Source organism: Symphalangus syndactylus, chromosome 16 (genome assembly GCF_028878055.3).
Source record: "Symphalangus syndactylus isolate Jambi chromosome 16, NHGRI_mSymSyn1-v2.1_pri, whole genome shotgun sequence".
Classification (NCBI taxonomy): domain Eukaryota; kingdom Metazoa; phylum Chordata; class Mammalia; order Primates; family Hylobatidae; genus Symphalangus; species Symphalangus syndactylus.
This window is the reverse complement of record NC_072438.2, coordinates 70,736,745-70,749,695: the sequence shown is the minus strand read 5'-3', so window position 1 is coordinate 70,749,695 and position 12,951 is coordinate 70,736,745. Positions and strand designations below refer to the sequence as shown.

Below are 12,951 nucleotides of genomic sequence, written 5' to 3'. Positions count from 1 at the left end.
CTAATAGTCAGTGATTTTCCTCTTTTGTAAGCTAACTATTCTTTGTTCTTTCAACTTTTTAAAAAAATATAAAATACAGTTTTAAGACACTGATGATCTTGGTCATTTTTCCACTGGATATGCCCTAGGTTATTTGGTCTGATGAGCAAGCCCTTCCTCTTTGTCACCTGAAAGTGCCTCAATTTCTTCATCTTCCTCTGGTGCTAAAGTATGGGGTACTGGGGGTCAAACCCTGGCCTGTCCAGCAAGAATAATTTGCTTTGAAACTGGATACAGATCACAATCTCAGCCTCATTTTTCAAATTGGCAGCTCTCATCCAGAGGAACAAAAATGTGGCTTGTGTAGTATTTAATTAAGTTCCATTTGGCTCTCAAACACTTGCCTGGAATAGCTGATTAAAACCACTAATGTATGACCACCTCAGGGAAGATATTGATTACATGTAATTGAGGCTAATGTTTTTTAAAAATAAATGCCCTCCAAGTGTTGCTATCTGCAGTCATTTTCTTTTTATTTCTTTTTTTTAAATTTTATTATTATTATACTTTAAGTTTTAGGGTACATGTGCACAATGTGCAGGTTTGTTACATATGTATACATGTGCCATGTTGGTGTGCTGCACCCATTAACTCGTCATTTAGCATTACGTATATCTCCTAATGCTATCCCTCCCCCCTCCCCCCTCCCCCTACCCCACAACAGGCCCCGGAGTGTGATGTTCCCCTTCCTGTGTCCATGTGTTCTCATTGTTCAATTCCCACCTATGAGTGAGAACATGCGGTGTTTGGTTTTTTGTCCTTGCGATAGTTTGCTGAGAATGATGGTTTCCAGTTTCATCCATGTCCCTACAAAGGACATGAACTCATCATTTTTTATGGCTGCATAGTATTCCATGATGTATATGTGCCACATTATCTTAATCCAGTCTATCATTGTTGGACATTTGGGTTGGTTCCAAGTCTTTGCTATTGTGAATGGTGCCGCAATAAACATATGTGTGCATGTGTCTTTATAGCAGCATGATTTATAATCCTTTGGGTATACCCAGTAATGGGATGGCTGGGTCAAATGGTATTTCTAGTTCTAGATCCCTGAGGAATCGCCACACTGACTTCCACAAATGGTTGAACTAGTTTACAGTCCCACCAACAGTGTAAAAGTGTTCCTATTTCTCCACATCCTCTCCAGCACCTGTTGTTCCCTGACTTTTTAATGATGGCCATTCTAATTGGTGTGAGATGGTATCTCATTGTGGTTTTGATTTGCATTTCTCTGATGGCCAGTGATGATGAGCATTTTTTCATGTGTTTTTTGGCTGCATAAATGTCTTCTTTTGAGAAGTGTCTGTTCATATCCTTTGCCCACTTTTTGATGGGGTTGCTTGTTTTTTTCTTGTAAATTTGTTTGAGTTCATTGTAGATTCTGGATATTAGCCCTTTGTCATTTTCTTACTTAGGATGTTGCATGCCTTTTCATAGCACAGCTGATGCAGGTAAATCAACTGGTATGAAATACTGTGTCTACCACCTTGCTCCTTGCTTTTAAAAAATGAAAACCTAAATAGAAAAAAAATAAACAGAGTTTGCTTTTTATTCTTCCACTTAAGAGAGAAAATCCAAAATTAGAACCATTTATTATGGGTAGATTGAAAAAGGCATACTTAATTTACTGCTTCTGAATAGCTTGTAGATAAAAGAAGGACCAGTAAGAATAGCTCCAAAGTACAAGTGGCCCTCAAACAACACAGGGGTTAGGGTACTGAGCCCCTATGGAAGTAAAAAAGTTTGTGTATAATTTTTGACTATCTCCAAACTTAACTACTTGACCAGAAGCTCTACCAATAACATCAACAGTCCACTAATACATATTTTTGTGTTATATGCATTATATATTGTATTCTTAAGATAAAGTAAGCTAGAGAAAATAAAATGTTAAGAAATTCATAGTGAAAATGTATTTACTATTCATTAAGTGGAAGTGGATCATCATAAAGACCTTCATCCTTGTTGTCTTCATGTTGAGTAGGCTGAGGAGGAAAATGAAGAGGAGGGGTTGCTTTTTCTCTCAGGTAGAAGAGGTGGAGGAAGTGGAGATGGAGGAAGAGAGGCAGACACACTCAGTGAAACTTTGTGGAAATTCATTGTAATTTCTGTCTGACATTTTGCTTTTTCATTTCTCTAAAAGTGTTCTATATGGTACCAATCCTTCTTCCACCATTTGCTTTAGTTTCAGTGTCTGTATCATACAGTAGTCTATGTCATACAAGAAAGCAAAAGCAGTGTTGAGTAATCAGGACCCTTCTGTTAGACTGTCCAATGTCTATTTGTTTTTGGCACTGTTTCTTCTCCATCTTCTTTCCGGGATGGTTGTCTGGTCCTTATTCGGAAGCACTCTCTTCATCAATTTGTCTTCTGTTAATTCCCCTGGTGTGGTGTCTAGCAACTCTTGAATTTCTCCAAAATCCATATCTTGAAACCCTTCACCCCTGCCTTTCTCACATATTCACAATCTCTTTCATGATTTCCTTGATTGTCTCTTTTACAAGTCCTGTGAAGCCATCCACAACATTGGGACACAGTTTTCTGCATTTTCTAGGACAATGGCATCTTCAACGTTGTAAGCCTTCTGGACTTTCATGACGTTTCTATCAGAGTTCTCTTCCATAATGTCGTCACTCCTTTCCAAAGAGTATTGGGTGTAACGAGCATAAAAGATCCTTATGACCCTCTGATCTAGAGGCTGAATTAGAGACACTGTGTTTCTGGGCAAGTAGGCCACTTTGATGCCTTTGGTGCTGAGTTCATGGGGTTTTGGGTAGCCAGGGGCATTGTTCAATATCAAAAGAACTTCAAAAGGCAGTTGCTTACTGGCAAGGTACTTCCTGACTTTATGGACAAAGCATCGATGCATCCAGTTCAGAAGAAGCATTCTCATTGTCCAGGCCTTCTCTTTGTACAACCAAAAGACTGGCAGCTTGTGTTTATCTTTTCCCTTCAAGGCTTGTTAGGTTAGCTCCTTTACAGGTCAAAACCTGACTGCATTTGCACAAAACAATAGAGGTAGCCTATTCTTTCCTGCCTTAAATCTGGTATTCGTTTAACTTCTTTACTAGTAAATGTCCTTTTTAGCATTTTTGCCCCACAATAGGGCACTTTCATCCACATTAAAAATCTGTTTAGGCAGATTTTTTTTCTCTTCAAGGATTTTCTTAATGGCAGCTGGAGACTCATCTGATGTCTCTTGCAGAAGCTGCTTCTCCTGTTATCTTGGCATTTTTAAAACCAAACCTCTTTCAAAAATTATCAAATCATACTTTGCAGGTATTAAATTATCCAGCTTTAGGTCCCTCTCCTTCCTTTTAAGTTGTCATATAATGACTTTGCTATGTATGTATGTATGTATGTATGTATGTATGTATGTATGTATTTATTTTTTGAGATGAAGTCTCATTCTGTCACCAGGCTGGAGTGCAGTGGCGCGATCTGGGCTCACTGCAACCTCTGCCTCCTGGGTTCAAGCGATTCTCCTGCCTCAGCCTCCTGAGTAGCTGGGACTACCGGCGCACGCCACCACGCCCAGCTAATTTTTGTACTTTCAGTAGAGACAGGGTTTCACCATGTTGGCCAGGATGGTCTTGATCTCTTGACCTCATGATCTGCCCTCCTTGGCCTCCCAAAGTGTTGGGATTACAGGCGTGAGCCACTGCACCCGGCCAATGACTTTGCTTTATGTTGAATCATTTCAGAGTCTATAGGTATGGTGTGCCTTTCCTATAGCAGTCCTGCACTGATGTGAAAGCTACATGAAAGATAAAAAGTTTCACAAAAAGTGCAAGGTTTTTGTACCTGCTGGCATAGCTGTAGTGATGGCTTTACAAATTTCCTTTTCTACACTAGATTCATTTATCTTGAAGTAGCAGACAGCTATAGCTGCAGACCTCAGTCTATGGTACATATCAAGCAATTCAACTTTTTCCTGTAATATCATGACTTTTCTCTGCTTCTTGGGAGCATTTCCAGCATCACTAGTGGCACTTTGTATGAATCCCATGGTGTTATTCAAGGTTTATGGTATTGTGCTAAACACAATGAAAAATATTCAAGAATTGCAGGAGATCACTTTTTACTGTGATATACAATTAACTGAACAAATCTCCTCACATAGAAATGATAAGCATCACACAGTATTTTAAGCAGATATTTACAACACTTGAGCTCACCACAATAGCAACAGGAGGTGGCTATGAAATTATTATGGTAGTACAGTATTACTACAGTCACTTTTATGCAGTTATGATTTAATACTGCATCTTTGGTTTGTTTACATTTCTCTCAATTGCAAATGGTGCCGTGTATGGTCTGTAAGTGTTTGTGTTCATAAGTTTTAATAGATTTTAACTTTTTATAATAGATTTGTGTATATTTTATGGTAGTAAATGATCAAAAAGACTAATATCTACATATATTTTATGCATTCGTGACATACGTTTTTCTTAATTTTTCTTATATGTCTAGGCTACACAGTTCATCTGTGAGTTTTCTCAAATTGTCACAAAAATCTCCAAAACATTTTTCAATATATTTATTGAAAAACATCCTCATACTAAGTAGACTCATTTGGTTCGACCCCATGTTATTCAAGGGTCAACTGTATTAAGAATGATGAGTATATTTGTTTAGCAAATCAATTTTCTTGCATCTTCGCCAGTATAAGCATTAGCTGCTTGCACCAGTATGAGGGGAAGAGGAGAAACATAATTTTGACCTCAAACAAGAAGTCTCTGGGTCCAAGAGACCACTTGGAGAAACTATTCCATCCCTATCCCAGTCTTGAGCACATTGAGCTGAACGAATACTCAGCATGCCTGTAATCCCAGCGCTTTGGGAGGCTGAGATGGGTGGATCATAAGGTCAGGAGTTTGAGACCAGCCTGGCCAATATGGTGAAACTCCATTTGTACTAAAAAAATACAAAAACTAGCCAGGCGTGGTGTCATGTACCTGTAATCCCAGCTACCAGGGAGTCTGAGGCAGGAGAATTGCTTGAGCCCAGGAGGCAGAGATTGCAGTGAGCCTAGATCGTACCACTGCACTCCAGCCTGGGTGACAGAGCAAGACTCCATCTCAAAAAAAAAAAAAAAGAATATTCAGGATGTTTGAGGATGGGGCAAAAAATAGGCCCTCATTTCTGAGATTGTGGTAAGAGACATCATACATTATTGATGCTAACACACATCTTATCCAACTGTTTTTGTGGTCCACAAAAACGGACTTTACTCACTGTCATATTTGGTCTCCAGTCTTTGAAATTTCTAATAAAAATGTGCCCATAAAGAGGTTATACCATTAACCCTGGGCAATTTATCTACAGTGGTCAGCTTGTCTTTTTAAAGATTTATGCTGTCCATTTGAGACAATGCTCACTGCAGGCCAATATCTCATGATTGATGTGTGCAGGCTCCTGGGAAAGGCTGGTCCATGTCTGATCCCAGGCTTGAGAGCAGTGACACGTAGGTGTCTGGTTCAGATACAAACCAGTGTTTGACAGGCTCACAAACCACAGAGTGAGGAAGAAATATATAAAAATAACAGTACCTGGTAGATGTTTTGAGAAGTTAAAATGCATTGCCTTAGATTTAGACTCTTAGTCTCAGTTATCTCAAAAGAGGGTTGTGAGATAATTGGAATCTTGTAACACACTGTGAGCAACCATAACCCTCTTGTTAGAAGCTGGTGGAAAGGAATTGTAGGAAAGGGACGTGGGAGAAAGAGAATGGAAAACACAAAGGCACAGGGAGATGTCAAATGCTCAGTGGTTGACATGTGGCTAGATGTATTGAGATCTTGGAGGCAGGAAGGGGTAGGAATAAGAGGGGAGCAGAAGACATTTATAATCCCTCTTTCTCATTCCCAAGAGACCAGGGCAGAGGAAAGAACCCAGAATTAGGGTTGGATTTCCTAAGGGATTACAAGGTTAAGTGGTAGAGACGTGGGGAAAACAACCCTGGTTTTCAACTGAGTTATCATAATATTAGAAGAACAGCACTTCAGAGGCCAAGATAGGAACTCATAAAGAAAATTAAATAAAACAGGTTAGCTGGTCACGGTGGCTCATGCCTGTGATCCCAGCACTTTGGGAAGCCAAGGTGGGTGGATCACGAGGTCAAGAGATCAAGACCATCCTGGCCAACATGGTGAAACTCCATCTCTACTAAAAATACAAAAATTATCTGGGTGTGGTGGCGCACACCTGTAGTCCCAGCTACTCGGGAGGCTGAGGCAGGAGAATTGCTTGAACCCAGCAGCAGAGGTTGCAGTGAGCTGAGATTGCAGCACTGCACTCCACCCTGGCGACAGGGTGAGACTCCGTCTCAAAAAAACAAAAACACAAACAAAAACAAAAAAACAGGTTAAATGCAGAAATATGATTTTAAGTGTAACTTTTTGTAAGTAAGTAAAGTCACATAAATAATGAAAAATATTTACAAAACACCTTTGTAAAGCTTGTAAAAACACTGGCTATCACAGGGTGCTTAATCATAAGCCTAAGACATACGGCTTATCATTCACATTCCAAATAAGCAATCCAGAGAGTATTTTTCATCCATAATAAAGCTATCAATCAAAGACATGAAATACAATCTTCCAATGGTAATTCTCATGGGCAGGACAAGCATTACATCTCACAATTTAACCTTAGTAATCCAATAGTCAAAGATGAAAAATAGGGATGGAAATTAAATTTAGACTGTTTGCTGTTATGATTACTAGGGAACAATAGGTCATGTAATTAACTGAAGGACACACTTGATCCTCTCAGGATCCTACTCAATAACTTCATCCTGGGTAGGAAGCACGTTTAGAAGAGAGATATTATTTTTCCAGAATCCAGGAAAACAGGGCTTTACCATCTCTCAAAGTGGCTATCACTTCCTGTCCTGGGCATCACCCCTGTGTAGCAGACACTGCCCCCTCCCCTCAGGCCCTATTGCAATAGTGCATGGTGGATTCCCTACTCCCAGCATCTCTATGGAATCTGGAGAATTAACAGTCTGATCTCCCTAGAGTAACCTCAACCCATGACTGGTGGAAAGTGGTGTGTATTATCTCAATTCCTTCACCCCTCAGGTGAGGGAAACTCAGAGGTGTGAGATCTGCCATGGCTCCCATATAATGGTTCACCCTTTCTTAGCTGCCTTCCTTGGGAACTGAGTCTTCCTTGGGGTCCACCCTTGAAGGTGGACTCTTCATGTCCTGAGGACTATCCATAGCCCAAAGCTGCACAGAGAAGAAACTCCGCAAAAGGTGACTATGGGAAAAGAATAGTAAAGTGTGGGTAAGAAGGGGATGCTAGGTGGAGGAGCTGTCTGGAAAGTCATAAGGGACCAGGGGGTGGGACCCCCTCCCAGGGAGCAATTGGGAATAAATGAGATTTGATGCAACCCTGCCTTGCTTCTCTTTTGACTTTGAATTGAAGGTGTACCCCAATTCTTTTGCCTGTAAACCCATTGCTGGCTTCTGTCCTCACTACAGAATCTGTCCTTGTGTCTGCAGCCTTCTCAGCCAGCTTCTGATCTCTTCTCTCCCCTAGTTCTTGGTCTGTTCCAATGCCATTGGCTTTAATGCTGGATTCTCTTATGATGCTTGTTCCCAAAGAGGATCCTCTCCCAGAGATCACACTCTTACACCTGTTCCTGTGCACAGCCACAAGGCCATTTCAGATCTCTATCTCACTGTGATGCATCCTGTATATTGTCAGCAATCAACCCCTTTCCCACAACTGCCAAAGAACCCTTACTCCTTTGTGGTAAAGGCTATATACCATTTTGAATACTTTGAAAATCACAGACTGTTTAAAAAAATAAAAACAAAAACTAGGAATCAATCAACCATTTATCTTGCCCCCCACCTTTGATCCCCTGCCACTTCGATTATTTATTTATTACCAGATCCTTCCTTCTGCTTAAACATCTTTCTCACAGTCTGGCAGGAAGAGCCATCTCCCAGGCACACACCACAGCGATCCTCGGTGGCATTGGAATCAATCTCATAGTCACAGCCAACCATCTGTGGGGAAGAGAGGTGGAGGATGAATGCCCAGGCAGGGGATGCCACTCTTGCCTGGATCTATGACTTCTTCTTTCCCCTTTGGTGCTTTATAAGACTGGGCAGGAGGTACCAGGTACAAGGACAAATGTTTGCTCCTGGTGGCAGCAAGAGGAATATCAAAGCATCCACCAATGGTAAAGGCACTATTTGCTCAGAGGGGAGGGAGGCACACCTTGAGTGAAGTCTCTAATTTCCTGAATCAGAGACAGAACTGAATAAAATCTATGAAAATGTTCCAAAAATCTAACTATGAAAACGTCTTGGAGTTGAAGCTGGTAGAGCAGCAAGTCTCTTTCAGATGTGTTCTCATCCTGGAAAAGGAGAGCCATGAAGCTTGGGGTGTTCTGTGGGGGTGGATACCAAAGAATCATGACACTTAGATTGAAAGTCATGAACCATATCTGACCTTCACCTGGACTTTTCTGTGGCTTGCTTTCTTCCATGACCACAAGGGAAAGCTATACCATATTCCTTTAGTCATAAGTTTCTTTCTTGTTTGGGAACAATTGTGTCCAGATAGTTTCATTTCCTTTTTGATGTTTAAAGATCATTTTCTTTCTAACTTGAAAGCCATCTCAAATCTACTCAAAGGAAGAATGGTTTGAATCTTTTTTTAGAGAGATGGGATCTTGCTATTTTGCTCATGCGAGAGTGCAGTAGCTATTCACAGTCAACAGCCTTGGAACTCCTGGCCTCCCACCTCAGCCTTCTGAGTAGCTGGGACTACAGGTACCACACCAGGCTTATTTTGAGTCTTTAAACACACCCTCTACCAGCTAAACAGAGAATGAATGCCCACTAACAGAAAATAGCTTCATTCTTTAGGTTAACTGTCTTTAATTTCCTTTAGGTCCAAAGACTGGGCTGCTTCACCTAGTGGGGGAAAAAGATTAAGTGCTAAGATATTTAAAAAAAAAACACCAAAATTTAATTATGCTAATAACAATGGGAAAAAAAGCAATGTGCAAAACAGGTGCCTTTAGTGACTATGAGTAAAATGTCCACCCTTCACAAGCAATATGTTTGCATTGAGCTTGAGCACCCTTTAATAAGCTGACATCTACAACCATATTCCCAGTGGCATTCATTCCTTCACTGATTTAGAATGAGCTAGGGAGATTGACTCTGAGGCATATTAATTTTAAAGTATTTTCTTTAATCTCTACCAACAGGGAAATAGATATAAAAAATGTGAAGAATAAAGGAAAGAAAGTCAGAAAAGCAAGTATCTGAAGCCCAAGCCTTTTTTCTTGAATGGGTAGTTTTATATTTCTAAAGTAATATGTGCCCACATAACTGAGAGACAAGGGTTGGGGGAAGGAGACACACCCATGTCCCCAACATTCTGTCCCACAGCATATTAAATGGGTTCTTGCAGAGACCTACCCAATTTAGTTTTCCTGTGAGCTGCATGCAGTACAATAAAAACGGAATTAAGTATACAACAGAAAGTTGTATGAAGGTTTATGAAGACATAAACCAGTCCTCCTCGTTGCATATAAAACATAAGGGGCTCTCAGGGGAAAAGAAACAAACCTCACTCTTCTCCTTCATAACACGCTCTGGCAACACAGAAAGCCCACAACAGTATGCTCTTTCTGCCTTCAGCAGAATCAGAGGTGGCTCCAATGCTGCTACCCAATGTGGAAAATGACTTCAGCATGGCCCTTTTCTGATGTGACTCTGAATATGCCAGGCAATCACCCCAATAGATAGTGTGTCTGTGAAAAAAAATCACTTTCATTTCCCATCTTATCATCAATTACAATGGTGGTGGGAATAGTGATGGTAGTGGTGGGAATGATGGTGAAGGTGGTGATAATAGTGATGATGATGTAGTGGTGGTGGTGATGGACAATAATGGTGGGGGGCAGGATGGTGGTAGCAGTGGTGGGGGTGGTGGTGGTGACAGTGATGGTGGTGCAGGGTAATGGTGGCAGTGGTGATGGTGGTGATGTGGTAGTAGTGGTGGTGATTTGATGGTGGTGGTGGTGTGGTGGGGTAGATGGGGGTGATGGTAGTGGTGATGGTGATAGTGGTGATGTGGTAGTGATGGTAGCGATTTGATGGTAATAATGGTGGTGGTGGTGATGCGGTAGTGGTGGTCATTTGATGGTGGTGGTGGTGATGTGGTAATGGTGTGGTGATTTAATGGTAGTGATGGTGGTGGTAGTGGTGATGTGATGGTGGTGGTGATTTGATGATGGTGTTGATGGTGATGTGGTAATGGTGGTGATTTGATGGTGGTAGTGGTGGTGATGTGGTAGTGGGGGTAGTGATTTGATGGTAATGGTGGTGGTGGTGATGTGGTAGTGATGGTGATGATTTGATGATGGTGGTGGTGGTGATGTGGTAGTGATGGTGATGATTTGATGATGGTGGTGGTGGTGATGTGGTAGTGGTAACGATGATTTGATGGTAATGGTGGTGGTGATGCGGTAGGGTGGTGGTGATTTGATGATAGTGGTGGTGGTGATGTAATGGTGGTGGTGATTTGATGGTGGTGGTGGTAGTGGTGGTGGTGATGATGTAGTGGTGATGGTTGGGTGATAATGGTGGTGGACATGGTGGTGGTGATGGCAGCAGTGGTGGTGATAGCGGGGTGATGGTGATGATGGTGGTGGTGGTAGTGGTGGTGTTATAGTGAGTAATTAACTGGAGAGGAGAGTTGAGAAGGACTCAAGAATGACTTACTGATTTCTGGCCTAGATATCAGTAAGCCTAAATGGTTTTAGCATCATTCCAAAAAGAAGTGCTATAGAAGAACAGGTTGGGGCAAGAATTAGGTATAATTTTAATTTAGAAATGTTAAGATTGAAGTAACTGTTGGGCTTTTGAGGGTCAGGAGATAGGACCTGGTATTCTGAACGTAGATCTGGCTCAGAGAAATTGATTTAGGGATGTTTAGTTTATCACTGAGATGGCCAAAATGGCCTTGGAGATGAAAGAAGGTCCAAAACAGTTTTTGAGAGAAATGAGTGAGGAAGCTAACTCGGGACAGGGGGAAGATTGTCAGGTAAGGGTAAAAGCTTAGGTGGATTGAAGACACTGACTTTGTAAGGACACAAATGCATAATGTTGAATTTTTATTTTAAGGAATGCACAGTAGGCTAAGATCAAAAAAGGGGTGTGATGGGGTTGATCCAGAACCTTATCCAGAACTGGGGTAAGAGATTGGGGGAAGGCTAAGAGAAAGTTAGGGAGCAGCTGATGGATAGACCAGGGCATCTGGTCTATTTTAGGAGGAAATTCAGCCAATGTTATGCTGTGTGAAGAGGGAGGAGTCCAGGAGCTGAAGTCAAGGAACTGGTTACCAGGAGAAAGAGGGGAGAGAGCTGGAAGGTTATCAAGCTGGCCTCAGACAGTGGGTATGAGAGTGAGAGTTCAGAGCTGGAAGTGGGTGGAGGTGAGTAGGGCATTTGCTCATTTTTAAAAGCTTATTCTATGTCATCCTGGTAATTTAAAACAGAAGGTGTCCTGAAAAGTCAAAGTTCATATCTTTGATAAGCAAGCTTACCAAAAAAAACTACGAGGAAGGGCACAGATAGTTACCTCCCAGAACAAATTCAGTTCTGATCGGGGCTTGATAATTTCCTTGACAATATAATCTGCAACTCTAACATACCAAAATATTGGCAAATATTGTAAATTCAAAATAGACATGAATATAAGCAACCAAATTTTCATATTCACAAAGAATGTAGATTAGACAAACACTGCATACATTGTTTTCCTGAAAACATATATTTTTATGTCAATACATGCTCAATCCCCTGTGAAAAAACTAGTAAATGAATGAGGGTAACAATAAGACTAACAAATAAGGAGCCTGGAACTACCTACAACCTGGATCCTTGAAGATAAAGTACTTAGGCTATTAAGCATATTTGATTTGACACCATTTTTTCAGCTTAAAAACTCAAATCAGTGTGGTATAGACAGAAAGTGGGCAATTATAGCTTCTAAAAGGTCTTAACTGGCTCCCACAAAGAGTAAGGCAGGCTGACAAAATCTGGCTTATTCTGTTGGGTTCATTTGATTGGGCTCAAGAAAGGCATCCGACTTATAATGGTTCTCAATCCTGGCTACTTATTAGAATTGCCTGGAGAGCTTTTAGAAATTACTGATGTCTGGGCTCTATTTCAAACCTATTAATTCAGGATCTCTGGGATGTGGGATCTGGGCATTGATGTTTTAAAATCTCCCCAGGTGATTATTATGTGCAGCTAGGGCTGAGGACTTTAATCACTGAGGAGTAAATATGATGCTTAAATTATCTTTTAGATCTAAATAACTGCATTGATAGAAATAGCATCTTCAGCCTGTGATGGAAAACAAGTACCTTGAACAAAATAAATGAAAAAGCAACTGTATAGAGAAATATGAACCTTCTCAGAGTGCTGAATATTTAGGGGCAAGAGCTTGTCACAGGGAATAATTTTGTCCAGTGGAAAAAATATTATAAATATTTTTAAAAAACAAATAAAATTTGTTGAGTTTACAAATCTGTTTTCTAAGAGTTTATTTTACACCAGGGCCCCTGTTAAGAGCTTAACATATATTACCTGTGAAAGTTGTCAGAATCAAAATGGAGTAACTAATGTTAAGAAAAAACCCTGATAAATATAGCCAGGGAAGGCTAGGAAGAATGAGTTCTCACCCTTGTATGCCTGATGATGAAAAAGGCTCTGCAAAAACCACAACCTTGCACAAAGGCTATAACAACCTTACACAAAGAATACTTTTGCAACGACATCTGCCCAGCAACTTCCTGAGCAACCTTGGATTGGTGTCACCCTTGTTATTGATCTCTGCAGGAAATAATAATTATTTAAAAGCAATT

General features: G+C 40.7%; 1 protein-coding gene across 3 annotated transcripts in view; it reads right to left on the bottom strand.

Annotated features, from left to right (window-relative positions):
* ADAMTS12 (ADAM metallopeptidase with thrombospondin type 1 motif 12) overlaps window positions 1-12,951 on the bottom strand; it is a 367,651-nt gene that overhangs the window by 92,034 nt on the left and 262,666 nt on the right. For 2 of the 3 annotated variants that reach the window (XM_063619890.1, XM_055246206.1), the window contains exon 14: window positions 7,946-8,066. The exons of the other annotated variant lie outside the window; for it this stretch is intronic. In XM_063619890.1, coding sequence (XP_063475960.1) covers window positions 7,946-8,066 — 121 coding nt within the window. The remainder of the gene's footprint in view (window positions 1-7,945; window positions 8,067-12,951) is intronic. 3 annotated transcript variants of the gene reach the window in all.